Genomic DNA, 16,146 nt, shown 5'->3' on the forward strand with positions numbered 1-16,146 from the left:
CACGGTTACCTACGGTGGAGGGTGGCAGCCAAATCAGAGGGAGATTTAGGGCACCGAAATGCACCGCTGGGATTAAGCAAGATGTGCCAATCATTTACAAATGATTTCCCTTCCTGCACAATAGCTATGAATTGTTATGTTACCATCTTGTGAAAAAAGACTGCATTCGTCAATAATTCTTTTAAAGGAAATTATTCTTTTATCCTCCCTTAAGAGAAACATAACAAGTCCAGCCTCTTGCAAATACCGGCATGTAGTTTGTGCACGCCGTATTGTGCATTTCCAACCACAGGTATAAAGTAAAGAGGGAGGTCCAGTAGATGAACCCTGTGAACTGCTCAGTGCATCCATGGATAGAAAAATATGTCATGATTAATCCCTGGTCTCTGGTTCTGCTCCAACATATATGTATGTATGTATGCATAGTTTCCTATTGACACAAGAACAACATACAGTATCCTGCAGATCCAGTGCATCTTATTCCAATCCTGATAAAGGCTTTTATGTGGAACAAATCAAGGTATAATAATGTAGCTACTTATCAGTAGTTAAATAGGGTTAAGCCCAATGAGAGAACAGTAGTCTCTGTGCAGGCTGGGCTCGATAATCACTCTCACCAGAGCCTGTGGGGAGGCTGGGTGTAAATGGGCACCCCTCTGACCTACTACAACTCTAGCAGATGTGAAGATCCAAATCTTTTCCATCTCTCTTTATATCTATCCACCTTGTTACCTATATATCCTTCTCCCTATGAGCGAGAAACAAAACTGTGCAGATGGGAGAGCAGAAATGGGAATAGAACGGGCTTCATTTCAGTTTAATTTCGTCTGAAATGTACACCACACTCTGGGCCCAGTTTATGACTTGGCAGTACCAGCTATTCTCTGCTGGGTGGCAAACAACAAGCAGCCACCTAACCTGCCGTGCCTGGTGTGTGGCCTGGTGACAAACGGCTTGTCTCAGCTCAGTTAACGCCTGCAGCCCAGAGCTCAGAAATTAATGTTTATATCACCCCCCACAATAGCACACTAACCTTTGAGCACACATTTGATAATGAATGACTTCAAACCTGTGGGTGGGGAATGCAAGCTATTTGGCCCTGCAAATATTCTTTACCAGCTCACAATTGGATGCAGCCTTTGACGATCATTCTTTGGGTGCTAAAGTGGTTATAAATTCCCATCTCTACAATGCAAAAGAGTGAGGGCAGAGGTTTAACTGGCTGTGCTTGAGGTGGACATGTTTCTGTGGTGTTGAACGTACTGTAGGAATGAAAAAGTTATCTGTAGCTCGAATGTCAGCCTTGGAAAACAAGTGTTTTGCCAGTAAATGGTTTGCGCACCAAAGTTCCTTGGTGTATGTTTAGAAGTGAAATGCTCACTTGAGAGAAGGCTGTTGCAGCTATATCTGGACACATCACTCCGAGGACTGCTGTAGGTTCATTTCTATGGTTGATGGGGTCTGCAGACGTGGTATCAGTGGTGGAGCAGAGACAGATGTTGGAGAACTCTATAGCGTCTCCACTCTCTCAAAGATGTGTTTGCTGGGAAGAAGAGTCCCCAAGGAGCCTGAGTTTATCTTCCATCTCCATCATCAGGGCCTTTGATTTGACAGGCTCCCTTTACCCGGGCTCTGCCTCGTCTCCAGGACAATAAGAAACACCATGTCTGATTAGTTTCAGAGTTCAGTGGTCTTGAACGCAGCGTTTGTATCGGTTGTTGTTGCGTCGTAACCCCTGTCTGTTTGACAACGGTTGCTCAGGCGCAAGGAAAACAGAAGCCTACAGTAGTATTCAGGAAGACTCAGTGTAAACACCCTCTATCTTATCCTGAAGTTCATATTAATGTCACAAAGGTGAGGTGGGCCATGCAGTGTCACCCTGATAACAAAGTAATGGCTCCTTAGAACAACAAAATACTGTGCTGTACCTATATGAGCAAGATTCACTGAACAAGCAATCTGAGTAGTAAATCCTCAATCTTTTTTAAATATGGCCAACACTTGTAGACTAGGTTAAAGGCAGTAATGCCACTGATCAAGGTCTTAGTTGAAAAAAGGTGCTTTTATGGTGTTTCGAACAGAGGCAGAGCTCTACCGTTATCTGCTGTATTGTCTTGTATCAGTGACTGGGGGTGGATGGGGGTTGTTATACTCCCATATCAAACTCAGGGTAACTAGCCTTTTGAAAGCTGTTTTAACTTTCTAGACTTTAACAGACTACAAGTTAGATTTAATTAACTGAAGAAGAGAACTGGGTTGTTTGAACTCATTCCTACATTCAGACTCTGTTTCCAATAAATTTATGACATGCTTGTACGGTGCATGTGACAAACTTTAGGCTCATCCAATTAAATGCAAAGCCCACTCGTTAGAATATTTCTGTTCATGCCGGAGATTCATGTCAACCATTCTTTTTAATGATTCGATCATAAGTTAAAAGCTTACATTGTTAAACATTGTGTTGTTCCCTCTGTGACAATGGTATTTGTCTCAATAAGATGAAAGTGGTCTGTGTAATTGCAGTATCTCTGTCTAAATCCACATTTACAGCTGTCACGGAGACAAAGAAATTTGGAGAACCTGCCTTAGATTTCTATGGGAAAGCAGTCAGTTAGGTTGCCTGATTCCCTGGCATCAGGTTCATAGGGCTGACAGGATTGCATCCCCCTTCCATAGAACAGCCCTTATCTTAATGAGGAATCGCAACACACAGTCCTGTTGTAAAATAACAATGATGGGGGAAGCAGCTAATGAGGCTATCATGGTGTCGGGAAAGAGCCATCTCTCCCTACAGGCCCCAGCGAACAGAACAGGCTCTGCAGCAGACGTGGAGAGGCCGGAGACAGAGCTCACATTGATTGCATAGGTCCAAGAGGCAGAGCCGGTTGAAATGAAAGATGCCAAGACTCATCAGCCAAATTAGATCAAAGTGTAGAGTTTTGAACTGTCTGCGAGCCGATTGTTGGGTTATTTGTGGGAGTGATTTTGTTGTGAGAGAGCAGCCGTGAGATTATGTTGTTTGTTTTCCCAAAACCTTGGGGAAATTTTTTACGCATTTGAGCTTGATTGATCAGGCGCGATGTGTTGTTGCAACATTTCACTGGTGTATGTTTCCACTTAGTTGAATGAATTACTGCTGGGTGCATATGAGATTATTATTATAAGCTATGTAAATGAACAAATCATCTTCTAAAGACTGCTTATCAATTCAGAATTCATATGAAATGTCTGGCCTTGAGTTGGTAAAAGATAGGAAGTTAATGTGTCGTAGCAATTGCACTTCTTGTAGGGTTCCTCATCCTTTAGGCTGTCTTTAATTCATACCACGAGTCTGCTAAGGATTTGGAGTCCCGTCTCTGTTTGATTTATTGCCCTGTGATAGTGTTCGACTATGTGCATGACAAATCTAAAAACTTCTGCTGCGACACATTTGATTTGTTTTCGCCTCTGTACAGTAGTTTTCCTTTAGTTTATTTGGACATTTAGAAAGCATTACATCCATGCCACCATACATCTGAGTGACTGAAGTGAATGTATGTACAGTATGTGTGGAGTTGCATGCCTGCATTATATCGAGTTTTTTTCTTTTTTCTTTTCCACCTGGCAGACTCTCACCCATCATATCCACCTTCCATGTGTGTAAAGCGGGAGCCCCATGAGGCATCCTTTGCCCCCTTCACCCCCTCCTCTGTTGGGGACTCTGCTCTAGCTGACATCTTGCCCCACCAGTCCAGCCTCTCTGTAGATGCCTCTACTCCCAGCTACTCTGCCCATGCCCACGGCCCCTCCTACAGCCAGTATGCCAGCCAGCCCTTTATAGCAGGTACAACTTCACCCATAAGACCCCGTAATCAGATCAAAAAACAATCAAGTTCTCTCTGTTCAGTTGATTTGCCTCTGTGTTAGTTTTTAACAATTGAATAATTTTCAAAATTACACCAATGAAAGCATCCGTCTCTCACGTTGCAAAGCCATCAGTCCCATCATGCTTTGTGGCCCTGCTGTTGTGTACACAGGAGCAAAACTGACTGTTTGCCCCTCATTAACAGCGACTGCTCTTGCCCCCTTTCCACCCTGCTTTTCACCATCTCTGACCCGTTGCTCGTCTCTCGGGGTTAACAATAGGCATCCAGGTCCTTCCAGCCTCGTGACAGGCCCAAGGTCTGAGGGGCCAGAGGAGGCCAAAAGGGTGGGGGGTGGGGGTGGGGGGGGCGTTCAGAGACATAGGGCTGATGCTGTGGCCTGCTTTGGACCTGTATCTCCCTGTCCTGTGTGCCCCTTCATCCAGCCAGGTCCAATGCTGTCACTGTTAATTAAAGGACTGAATGTGGAGCAGAGAGAGCTCCTGATGCTGCTCTCAGTTTTAAAACTGATTAGAGAACGTGCAACTTCATGAAACATGCTGCAACATTTTACATGTTACATACATAGAACTATATTTCTTTAGACTGTTGCAATAACGGTCTTACATACAATAACAAATTAAATGGTGTGATGCATTGTGAGTGGCATCACGTCACTTTGGTGATTTTACTGTGTTCCTGGCTCATGAAATATCACAATTGCAGCATCTATGGTGCAAAGGAGAAAAATTAAAAAAAAAATACAATGACAGTTGATTGAAAATGAAGTTCAACAAAAAGGCATATATCTGTACCCCACTAAATGATCAGCCCTGTCTCCTAGAAATTAGGTATCAATATTATTTCTGCATTCAAGCATCCTTGTAAGGATTTTCCTCCCGTGTGCCTGCAGGGCGAGACATGGCCAGCACCACCTTACCTGGCTACCCGCCTCATGTCCCTCCCACAGGACAAGGCAGCTACCCCACCTCCACACTCGCTGGAATGGTTCCTGGTAGGTGACACTACTCCCTTTTTATGACGCCATTAATTTTACTTTTTACGGGTTTTACTTTCACTAGATAGTACCCTTCAGTTGATCTTGTTTAAAGAACTTGAGGTCACTTTAAACTAAACAAGAGGTAATGCTTTTCTGTGATGTGTTTAAGAGTATTCATGTACCACACTCACTATTGAGAGACTGAAGAATTCTTAAAGAGTTGCTCTTGACCCAAAGGATTGAAGCAAGCTTGTTATAGCTTTGTTAGACTGCGGTTAGCTTGTGGTTAGCGTGTGCGGACGAGGACATTAGATGAACTCGATAGACGATCACCACAATCAGTGGCCGTGAGATAGGACAGTTCCTCTCAGTTACACTCCAGCTCCCAGCGCTCATTACCCTCGCCGTGTCCACACAGCGCACTCTCACCAGCCCCGTCGATAAACACTGCTTTTGCGCTTCTCCTCGCCTCCCCGGACACCCAGGGCTGCAGAGCGTATCTCTTTCCCCTCTACTTAACCTGCAGTTCAGGTTCACAGCAAACAGTTAAGGGTCAAAACACAGAGGCGTGGAGGGCCTGTAAATATTTAAATCACTATCTCTCTCAGGGATGAGCTCGAGTTACACGACCAGCAGTGAGGATGCTATAGCTGCCAACGTGTGTAGATCTCTCCTCCAAACAACGGAAAACACAATTCCCTTTATTGCTCTGAGACATGTACCTTTCACACTGACCAATAATCAAAGTGAGCTCAGTGTGCAAGAGGGTAACGTTTTACGATATGCATGGAGGTAAAAGCTGATATCTCAAAATAAAGAAAATTACATGCTTTCTTGGATTATCTGCCACTGGAGAGTGTGTACTCACCCAAACACACATACGAACACGCAAGCACAGCCAACTCCTTAATCCAGAGATTGTAGTTTTTTTTCATCTGGCAGTGAATGACTAAGATTTAGTGACTGGCCCCAAACACTGTTAAAGCAAAGGCCATTCTTCAGCAGCTTCATATAAAACCCAGCTTTTATAGTCTCATAAAAGAAAGAAACCTGTGGACCCACAGCATCGCTCTCTGACATCCCCTCAGCCTCCCATCCTTTGCAGCACGACCTGCACAGGGAGGACAAAGAGTCTTGGAGAATCTATTAGGGAGTTTTGAAGTGAAGCATCGTCGCAGGGAAAAAAAAGCACTGAAAATCGCACTTAAGGGAAGAATAGCGGAAATGCTAAAGACTAACAGAGGATTAATAAAACAATCAATTCACCTGAAGGGACACAAGCAGCCCGCATAGAAACACCACGGACACATTGTTGTGTGACAAGACTGTAATGTAACTGCAATGTAACATGGGGGAAAGACATTTTTTTTTACAGCTTAATATTTTAGAGAAGCTGTCAGTCATTTCAGTTTGTTAGGGCTTTGCTAATGTTTGTTGTTATTGATTTGTTCTTCAGGAGGGGACTTTTCTGGAAACCCCTACTCTCATCCACAGTACACCACTTACAACGAAGCATGGCGGTTCAGCAATCCAGCATTATTAAGTAAGCAACTTTCTCTCTTATGACATAAACTGTCTGTTACATTAATAAGTTTCAATCTCATCCAGACAGGTTATAAAATTAAAATCACAGTCAAAATCATAATTAAAATCTCCAGGCTCCATCTGTTCTTGGAGTTTTACATACACGTGTGTTACATGATGTTTGACCTCGTGGTTTCCAACGGCTCGCTCTTCTGTTAACTTTCAGGTTCCCCTTATTATTATAGTGCCGCATCCCGTGGCTCCGCACCTCCCACTGCTGCCACTGCCTACGACCGCCACTAGTTACCATGGAGACCAGCTCAAACTGCAGGGCCAGGGTTTCGGCCTCCATATTGTCCCCGTCTGAGAAACACTGAGGTCAAAGGGAAGCGAGGTGGAATCCTAAAGGAGAGCCCGTGATGTTACGCGATGTGGAGGAAGGATCAGCGAAGGTGGACGCCGGTGCATCTAGCCCAGCTTCAGCGTTACACACTTTTGGGTCAAAAGGGCCCGCGGGGCGCTCAGAACTCACCCATCATGCCCTCAATCTCTCGCAGGCCTGAACATTTCCAGAATGACTTTAAGAGATTATATAAATATATATATTATAAAATATAAATTGAAGAAAAACAGTGTGAAGAATACCATGTGGAAAAAAATGTTGTGGGTTTTTATTTTTGTTTCTTTCTTGCTGTTGTTGTTGTTGTTATTTTATTCATGGATCCTCACATTCCTTTTATGTGATGAACTGCAGTATTTTTCTGCTCTAAAGCAAGAAGTCCAGGGGAGACGACAAAGGTCCCATAGCTTGATGGTGCAGCGACTTGAACCAGTGTTGTGGGGCCTCTTTGACACATAACGAGCTCCTGGCTCCACACTGTAGGACGGGCTTTACTCTGGTGCTTTGACTACGTCTTCTGCTCCCATTTCTCCAGTCCCACCCACATTATCAGATAAACACAGCATGTCCTACAACGTCTACTGACCCTATATAGACCAATGGCAACATCACTCTCCCTGTGGCAAACAATCAGATGTAAAAATGTAAATCATTTTGCAAAGTATTAAAAGACATGGTGGCCTCAAAATGGTCTCGCCAGAATTTTAAATACTTTAAATTATTTTTTTCTGTCACTATTTTTTAATGTAAAAAAAAAAAAAAAGTTATCAAAGATTTCTTCAGAGTAGTTCACATCAGAGTAGATCAGTCACATTTCATTTTTCCAGTCATGTCCATGTCCATGCATGATCGTCCTTTGCTCTTTTTTTGCACTATAACCTCAGCTTATTTAATTTATTTGGTACATTCACTTAAAATTAAGTTTGATTAACCTACCAATTTTAAACATACGTCAAAACTATTTATGTTGCATAACGTAGGTGTAAAGACACAAGGCAGGCAGACAGACAGACAGACGTGTTTTTGTGTGAACATCTTTTTTTGAGTAAAAGCGACGCCTTCAAGTTTCTGAGCAGTTTATAAGCCATAGTCCTGTGGCTACATGAACAAATTCTCCTGGGTTACACTTCATTCAGCTACTTAGTCATACCACTAGATGCCTACACAGTTTAGAAAGCTGTACGCAGTTGAGCGAAACAACTGTAAATTAGCTTCAACAATTGCCTTACAAACCTGTTTTTTCAACGTAAATTCATGCCTGTTCAATGGAATTAATTGCCTTTACAAACACATATTCACCACCCTCCTTGATTTACGTTCTACTCTCCATAGGGACTGAAAGGAAATACTGATTCAGTTTGCTTTTTGGAAAATATTTTGTGAATGTACTTTTAACTACATTTGCCAAAGACTTAGTTTGATATTTAATATTTTATTTACAGTATATGTATGCATAAATAAAGCAGTATTATCTTTTAAATAAGTAGTCAACACTGAACATGTATGTCGTGACTTTTCAACATGGCGAACAACATAATGCATATGACTGTAATGAAAAAGGTGAAATTCAGTGACTCAGTACTCCATCAGTTGCAACAAAATGCTGCTTTGTAGAATGATTTGTGAATAATGTGAAGACAATTCTTCTCTGTAAATAATATCACACACACCATTGCAGTATCATACTAATACTGGCTCCCTTTGTAGATATACAGACCGAAAAGAAAAAAAAACATGCATTACATTTGTGTCTTAATGTAATGTTGTGCTCTGAGGAAAGGCGCAACTACTGTATAACCTGTGGCTACATATACTGTAGGGGCAGGTTTCAGATGCTAACATCACATAGGTTGTCTTTGTCATTTTATTTTGTTTTCATGATAATGTCATGATGATGTTTTATGTCACTATGCAATGAGTTAAATGGCTTTCTGTATCATCTTTTGCTGTTGGGCTCAGAACAAGTAATCCCCATAGAGAGCAGCATGAAGGTAGAGAAGTACAAAAGACCTCCAGCGTGAAATGGTTTCTCTCTAGTTTCACCTTTGCTCCACAAATGAAGACATGATCAAACTGAAGTCCTTGGCAACAATCAAAGATAGTGTCCTGTTTGCTGTTAGTAGATGTTGTGATCATTATGTTAATCCAAATTACAGTCATCTGTGCCTCCATGTATAGAAACACATCCACGCTTATTCCCAGTTGCCCATCTCTCCTCCCTCCACTCTCTCAACCGCGAACACTTTAGGCCTCCAAGATGAAGTTTACTTTAATTCTACACAAGCAAATACATCACCTGGTACCAGGGTTAACTGTCATTGCTGAGGGCACCAGATAACAGAGAAACAGACTGCGGTCCTGCTCTCCAGGAGAAGCTATCCTCTACAAATTGCACTTGGGATTTGCCTATTTCTGTCTACATGTAGCTCGACGTATCTGAAAATGAAACACTGGCGCAGAGTGCAAGCCACCATCTTTCAGGCGACGTCTTTGCTTTAGGAAGCAGGGCACCTCTGAAGGAATGGGTCTTCTGCTGTTGTAAAGATGATACAGGAGATGTGTCATGGACATAAAAAGGATTTCTGATGAAAATCTATACGGAAAGCCTTGTGGCCTCAATCATTGTTCTGTTTCAGTTCTGTTCCAATTCTTTTTGTGCACATGAGAAATAAATTCTTTTATATGTCAGTCGTTGACTTGGTGTCCCCTCATTATTAACCCCATAAGAAAATGATTCAGAGTTCAAGGTTCCTGTGGAGTGTTCCTGCTGCTGGTGTATTGATGTTTGGTTTTATGAACAGTCAGGACTACTGAAGGCACTCATACGGGTTACAGCTCTCAAAGATGAAATACAGGATGGCTGGAGAGTACGTTGTTTGTGTGTATCAGTGTGTGGATGTCTGTAGAAAGCATATATATATTATGATTCCTGTTAAAAGTAGTCTACAATAAAAAGAAGAATTGGATTATTTTAACGCATGTGTGTGTGTTTGGGTGTGTGCAGGACAGAGGGAGAGAAAGAAGGCAAAAAAAAGAGGAGGGAGCAGAGGGTGAAACAAAGACACAGGACAGTTGGAGAGGCAGGAGAGCGTTGCCCCAGCTTCTCACTCCAGTATATTTAATGATGCATTGGTTTCATCCTGCACTGCTGCAGCCTCACCTCCTCTCTACACTCTACTCTGAAACACACAAGCCCAGCCAGTTGTAATTCAATTTCCCTGCTTCCTCTGCCTATTGTTTATTTCATGGATCCCCTGTGAAGCATCAAAATCTGCTGTTTCTGTCAGCCCCCTAACTGTCCTATGTGTTTGTCATTCAGGGCTTGTTAAAAGATAAAAAAAACACACACACACACACACACACACACACACACACACACATACACACATACACACTAACACTCCTTCCTCTCCCAGCTGAGAATTCCCAGTGGTAAAATTATTCCATTTAGATGGGAACTTTTTTGTCACTACCCTGTCTAAATTGGCATATCTGGCTCTCTCGTAGAAACCAATAAACTGTGAACCCGGATGCATCTGTCAGTCAAGCTCATCTTTACTTTAGCGGGCCAGATGACAACAACAGGAGAAGAGACACACACCAGCAGAATGGGGCGCACTGATTGGCTCTCATCAGTTAGGCATTACGAAAAGCACCTGTCATCCTCGGGGCTTCTCAAACCCGCACAGAGAGGCCCTGCCACGGGGGCCAATGGGCCTCGCACAGGATTTACTCAAACACTTCACCCTCATTGTCAACTTGGCTTGGTGATGCCCTACAGCTAGGCCTCTTTGGCATGATTCATGTCTGTCACTAATAATATATACAGCGAAATAAGTCCATATTAAAGAGCTGCTGGATGAGCGCAGTCTGAGGCAATCCCTTGCAAAGTTTTATTTTGACATCAACATACTGCATTAAATTATATATATAATTTTCAATTTAACTTTTTCATACCCTTAAACATCTTAAATAAGATTGATGGTCAACATTAGTGGTGCACAGTAACTAAGTACATTTTTACTTTACTTGAGTATTTCCCTTTCATGCTGCTTTATACTTCTAGCTCACAACATTACAGAAGGAAATATTCCAGTTCATACTCCATACTGGTTAGTTTTCATGCAATACAAAACCCATTACAAAAAAAGCAGCATCTCTTTAGGGTCCCTTGTCACAGCTATCAGATATCTATCAGTCTATGAGTTCTTAGCAGTTCCACACTAAACTTCTCAGATGGGTCCATTCAATTAGCTGTTCAAGGCAAAAGAGAAAAAAATCCAACAAAGAACTCAGATTCGTGCAGCAGAACATTTCAAGAGTTCTCTCTCTTCTCACCTTCTTCTCTCACAGATTTGTTTGGAATAAATTGTCAAACTGCATATAAAGTAATGCAAACTGGACCAGCTATGACAGTAACTTGCACTAATGCATTGATATTAACAGTCCAGATGTGTGATCATTTATGAGGCAGAAGTATTTTAGTATTTTAAGTATTTAAAGTATTTTAAGTATTTTAACTTTTGATACTTAAAGTATTTTACTGATGATCCTTAAGTAAAGTTACTTTTAAAGTAACTTGAATGCAGGACTTGTACTTGTCCAGCAGTTGTTGACTTGGAACAGAATAAACACTGACAATGTACACAATCAAACCCCTAGAACTCAATACATCATCATTTCTCTTTGTGTAAACTTCCACGATGCGACCAGAGAGCAGCACTGGATGAATCTGGAGGTGTGATACGAGCGCAGTATTGTTCAGAGACGAGGAGTGGTGGTGGTCTAGCAGTGACGTCCTGTCATCTGCCTGCATGGGAGCCTGTCATCAGCCTCATCATGTGGCTGTCATAGTTGATGCTGGTGAGGGGAGAGGCCAACCCTGCTGTGTCAATCAACGAGCCCTCATTAGAAGCAGCTTTAATTGGTGGCTGCACGGGTGCAGTATTGTTCACTACGGTGCCTTCGTTAACTCTGTTAATCCCACATGGATTTGGGTTGAGAGGAGACAGCAATGCAACAGTCCAGTGGTATAATGTGAAGCTACTTTGTTGCTCGTTGAAAAGTGTTATTTCTTATGTTGTTTATATCTTGAAAGCGAATATAGATATGAAACATAGATATAAAAGTCTCAAAGTGTCCTTGAAGAAGCAGCTACTTGTTTATCATTCTGGTCCAAGGATAAAAAGCGTTGAAAATTAAAATAAAGGTTTGTGAAAATGTCCTCGTGAAAATAAATCATCTTCTCATACTAAGATCATTTCAGTGTGGCAGGGGAGTCAGAGAGTTCAAGCCCGGGCTCTGATGAGCCTGATCCTGACAGAACGATGATTATGAGGTTATTTTCACTGTCGGCGGGTGAGACCATCCAGGCGACAAGAACATGACTTTGTGATGTTTGTAATGAGTGAGCATTGATTGACTCAACACAGCCTAAAGAGGTTTCCTCCATGTTCAAGCTCAAAGGATGCTCGGGCTCTGTGTGCATCCTGTACTGTAGCATAGTTCGCAATTAGAATAATGAGCAGTCGAAGAGCTGTCTGGAGAAATGCAATTGCTGCGTTTCTCAACCCAGGCCTCGTCTGCCAACTATATGCTATTATACCATTCCCATCCCAGTTAGATCAGTCAGCAGTGCAGAGCAATTTCCCTTCAGGAGCTAAATTATCGTTTTGAATGGCCATTGTGCGACACATTGTGTAATTAAGCACTAAATATGCCTCGCTACCTGATTATGTCACTCTGCAAAAGGGATGAGGAGCTGTGGGGCGAGGGATTGCGTTCCTGTGTTTGTGTGTGCAAATCAAGTGGTGGGGAGGAATTCGAGGTTGGGGAGGAAGTGTGCAGGGGCGTAACAAAAGGCCAAAATGTGTAAAATGGGGTAGCACTGACCTGCGTGCCCCCTTCAAGCTGAGAGGGGGTCTTCTGTCTGACAGAAGCCCAGTCTGGGGGGGGGGGGGTTTGATTTGTTTGAGTCCCCACTGTTTTGGTAAAACAGTGCAACAAGAGCATCCAGCCCTCTGCAGCTCCAGTAGGACAGCGGAAGAAGAAGAGACGAGGCAAAGAGGGGAGAAAGAAAAGTGGGAGGCCACAATCACCAACCCCCACCACCTCTGACTGGCTCCCCACACTTCAACCCCCTCACACACACACACACACACACACACACACACACACACACACACACACACCCCGACGCATCCTCCCCCCCTCCCCTACCCAACACCCAGTCACTGTCAGGCCAAACACATGATGAATTGCCCTGTCAACAGAATTCATTCAGGGACCAATTAATTCAGCAGAAATGAACTAGAGCCATCAGTCGCTGAAAAACTCAGTGCAAAGAGAGCAAAGTAGCCCCACTTCAGAAAACGAGGAAGTGAGAGAGGGAACGAGGGAGAGAGGGAGAGAGGGGTGAGTGTAGTGGAGACGAGAGGGCAAGCAAAAGAGAGAGGGGAGAAAGAAAGGGAGAGGGAGAGGGAGAGCGTGGTGGAAGTTAGTCTGACAGAAATTGGTCATTTAATGCTTTAGCGCACTGGAGACAGCCCCTGTCATAGACGAAGGCATGGCAGGGGCTCCCCTGGTATTTTATTTATTAATTATCCTATGCAGCGAGGGGCCTTTAACTGTCTGAGTCCAGCCCCGTCAGCCCGACTCCCTGTCATTTTCTCTCCACAAACAGATCCTTTAACACCGTGCTCCAGGTTAATGGAGACAAAGCCAATATCCAACCAACCTTGCCTTCTCCCCCAAATACAGTATTCATCTGTACCTTATCCAGGTAATTATGTCTCAGACGATCTCCTGAATATGTCGTTGGGATGCTAATAAACCACTTTAGAGCTGGCGTGCAGAACACGTCTGACCTTTTCAACTCACTGCTTCATGGTGGCTACGCCTCCCGAGGAGGGCAGCAATTATTTACACCTTATTGGGAACTGCATGTCATTGGGAATAAACACAGTCCCAAATAATTTAATGATGGCTGCATTTATTATTCAGGAAATGACCAAGACAAAGTCATGCTTATTTCCTCATAATTGATTGTTGATATGTAACATGATTCCATGTGAAATCTTTGTTGGTAAAAGAAATGCTTTGCCCAGTAGAGCTACCTGTCGGGGGGGGGGGGGGGGGTTAGTGCCAGAATTCAAATATTTTCCACCACAAACGCTCCATCTCTGTTTCCTTAACAGAGTCAACAAAATGCAACAGAACTGTGCTTGCCAGGAGCTTTTGTTGGCGGTGACAAATTAGCACTGTGAAGGGCGATATCAACACCAGCTAATTAAGGTGTCGTGTGATTTTGGGCTCCAGATCAAGAATCTGCTGATTCATCCCACGGGTGATTATGATGTCCATATGGTCAATGTACAGCGAGCTACACAGGGAAACACTATCGGCCCGTTGCGGCGCTGGCTTTGCCAAAAGTTTGATCTTGTCTTTTGTGGCGGTGTTGGGTGGTGTTCATCAAGGCTCTGAATTATTAACGGCATCTTTTCTTTAAGCCCAGGATCCTCTAGTGGAAAACACGGGATGAGGGGCAGCTGGGAGGCTGCCTGGGACTGGCTACCCCTCTTTTCTGACATCAGGAAGTGAAATTCAACGCTGTTTCCACTGTCGTTCATTGATGGGCTTGTGTACCTTGGATGCCCCCTTCTAAGTGTCACTTGGTTTTAAAGAATTATCGCACCTTGTGCAACATAAAGTTGATTTTAAGATAGGTGTTTGATGGTTTTAGTGTCAGATATTGTGGGGTATTTATATCTTAACAATCATTAAAACTATAAATATTTCTTCTTGCAGCCAAATCATGAGAAATTACTCCAGTGACTCCGGGCTAATAAACTCACATCTTTTCCTCTCTCTCTCTTTCTCATTCCTCTCAATTCAGTCCTTCACTGTAGTGCTCAGCACAGTGAAAATACACCTAATAGACAACACTGGCATACAGGCCAAGTGAACCTGACAAATGGAACAGAAAAGCTAACAGAGAAGAAAGAGGTGCTTAGGCCAACTGTCACAGGTAAAGTGCTTTCCTGATTTCTGTTTACTCACCACGCTTGAAACTTGACTTGTTTTCCTGCAGCTTACCGAAGAGATTCTGTCTGTGAGTCAGCTGGGTGTCAGCGCGCCTCGCGAGCAAAAACACTCATTTCGCATCAAATTTGAGCGTGGAAAAAAATGCAGCTTTAGAGAGTATAACATGGTCAACTAAGGGAAGTGTTTTTTCTATTTAGCATGTTTCATTAAACTGAGAAAGCTCTCATGTTTAGTATTTAAAGAGCGCTTGATTCAGCCAGAGGACAGCCTATTAACTACTACTGTAGCTGTAACACAGCCTCCTCTGCCTCTCAACAAACTCCCATCCTACCGCCACTGAACGCATGCAAAGACTTCTATAGTCTCTGCATGTAAAGCGTGAGGAATTAGAAGAGAAAAGGGAGTGAAACCTACAGAAAGAAACTGCATACGAACAGAGAGGAGATGTGCTGTAGAATATAATTAATTAAATGAGACTAATTAGGAACATGAGAGCAGGTGCCACACTATGAGCTGACAGGGAAGACAGCGAGACAACATGCCAGCACAAAAAAAGAAAAGCACAGCCACACAGACATACACACACACACACACACACACACACACACACACACACACACACACACACACACATGCAAGTGCACAACCAAACACACACATACACATACATATGCACACAAACACACAGCTGCGGTTATGAGGGTGTATCGTGACAGGCACGGGGACAAAACAACTTTCTGCGTTTTGTCATGTGAAACCCCGCAGGAATACTCATGACAGGAAGCAGAGACCCAGGCACCGTGGGGGTCTCTTGCCTTTGTCTCACACACATTCTCTTTATTATTTTGTTCTGCAATGGTGGAAGGAAGTTTGCACAAGCCAAAGATTTCTTTCCCCTAATTATTTCAGCACTTGCTCAAGACTGCAAGCGGTGTAAATTCACAGACTGCTTTTCCTCGTCTCAGACCTCTTAAAATGGTCCTCATTCTCGAGCTGCTTCAACAGGATACATTTAAAGGGATGAATTTTAATCTGACATGGTAGACACGGATAAGAAAAAGTTTCTCGTCTGAATAAATGTTCTCAGCTAGAATACATTGAATAATTTTCCAATAGAATGATGTAATATCCAATTATTTTGCTAATCAAACGTAATGTAGACACATAAGTCATCCATAATTCAGAGCCTGACATAACAGGGAAATAAACTCTTAAAATAAGATAAATAAAATAAATCAATTGTCTGTATTCATTTCTTTAGAGATCCTGATGTTGTTTATTTCACGTTACAGTGAGCCTTACCCAGTTTTAATCCTAACATTAACCCCTGTGCCAGA

General features: G+C 42.9%; 2 protein-coding genes across 6 annotated transcripts in view; one reads left to right on the forward strand and one right to left on the reverse strand.

Annotated features, from left to right (window-relative positions):
- pax2a (paired box 2a) overlaps positions 1–9,560 on the forward strand; it is a 29,772-nt gene extending 20,212 nt beyond the window's left edge. For 2 of the 5 annotated variants that reach the window (XM_076743064.1, XM_076743065.1), the window contains 4 exons: positions 3,608–3,823; positions 4,756–4,857; positions 6,299–6,385; positions 6,593–9,560. In XM_076743064.1, the coding sequence (XP_076599179.1) occupies positions 3,608–3,823; positions 4,756–4,857; positions 6,299–6,385; positions 6,593–6,669 (482 nt within the window). In that variant the 3' untranslated portion in view covers positions 6,670–9,560. The remainder of the gene's footprint in view (positions 1–3,607; positions 3,824–4,755; positions 4,858–6,298; positions 6,386–6,592) is intronic. The other 3 variants (XM_076743066.1, XM_076743067.1, XM_076743068.1) reach the window with 2 other exon arrangements.
- The window catches only part of wnt8b (wingless-type MMTV integration site family, member 8b), a 183,633-nt gene that overhangs the window by 108,824 nt on the left and 58,663 nt on the right, over positions 1–16,146 (reverse strand). The window lies entirely within an intron of this gene.

The sequence above is a fragment of the Chaetodon auriga genome, chromosome 11 (genome assembly GCF_051107435.1).
Source record: "Chaetodon auriga isolate fChaAug3 chromosome 11, fChaAug3.hap1, whole genome shotgun sequence".
Classification (NCBI taxonomy): domain Eukaryota; kingdom Metazoa; phylum Chordata; class Actinopteri; order Chaetodontiformes; family Chaetodontidae; genus Chaetodon; species Chaetodon auriga.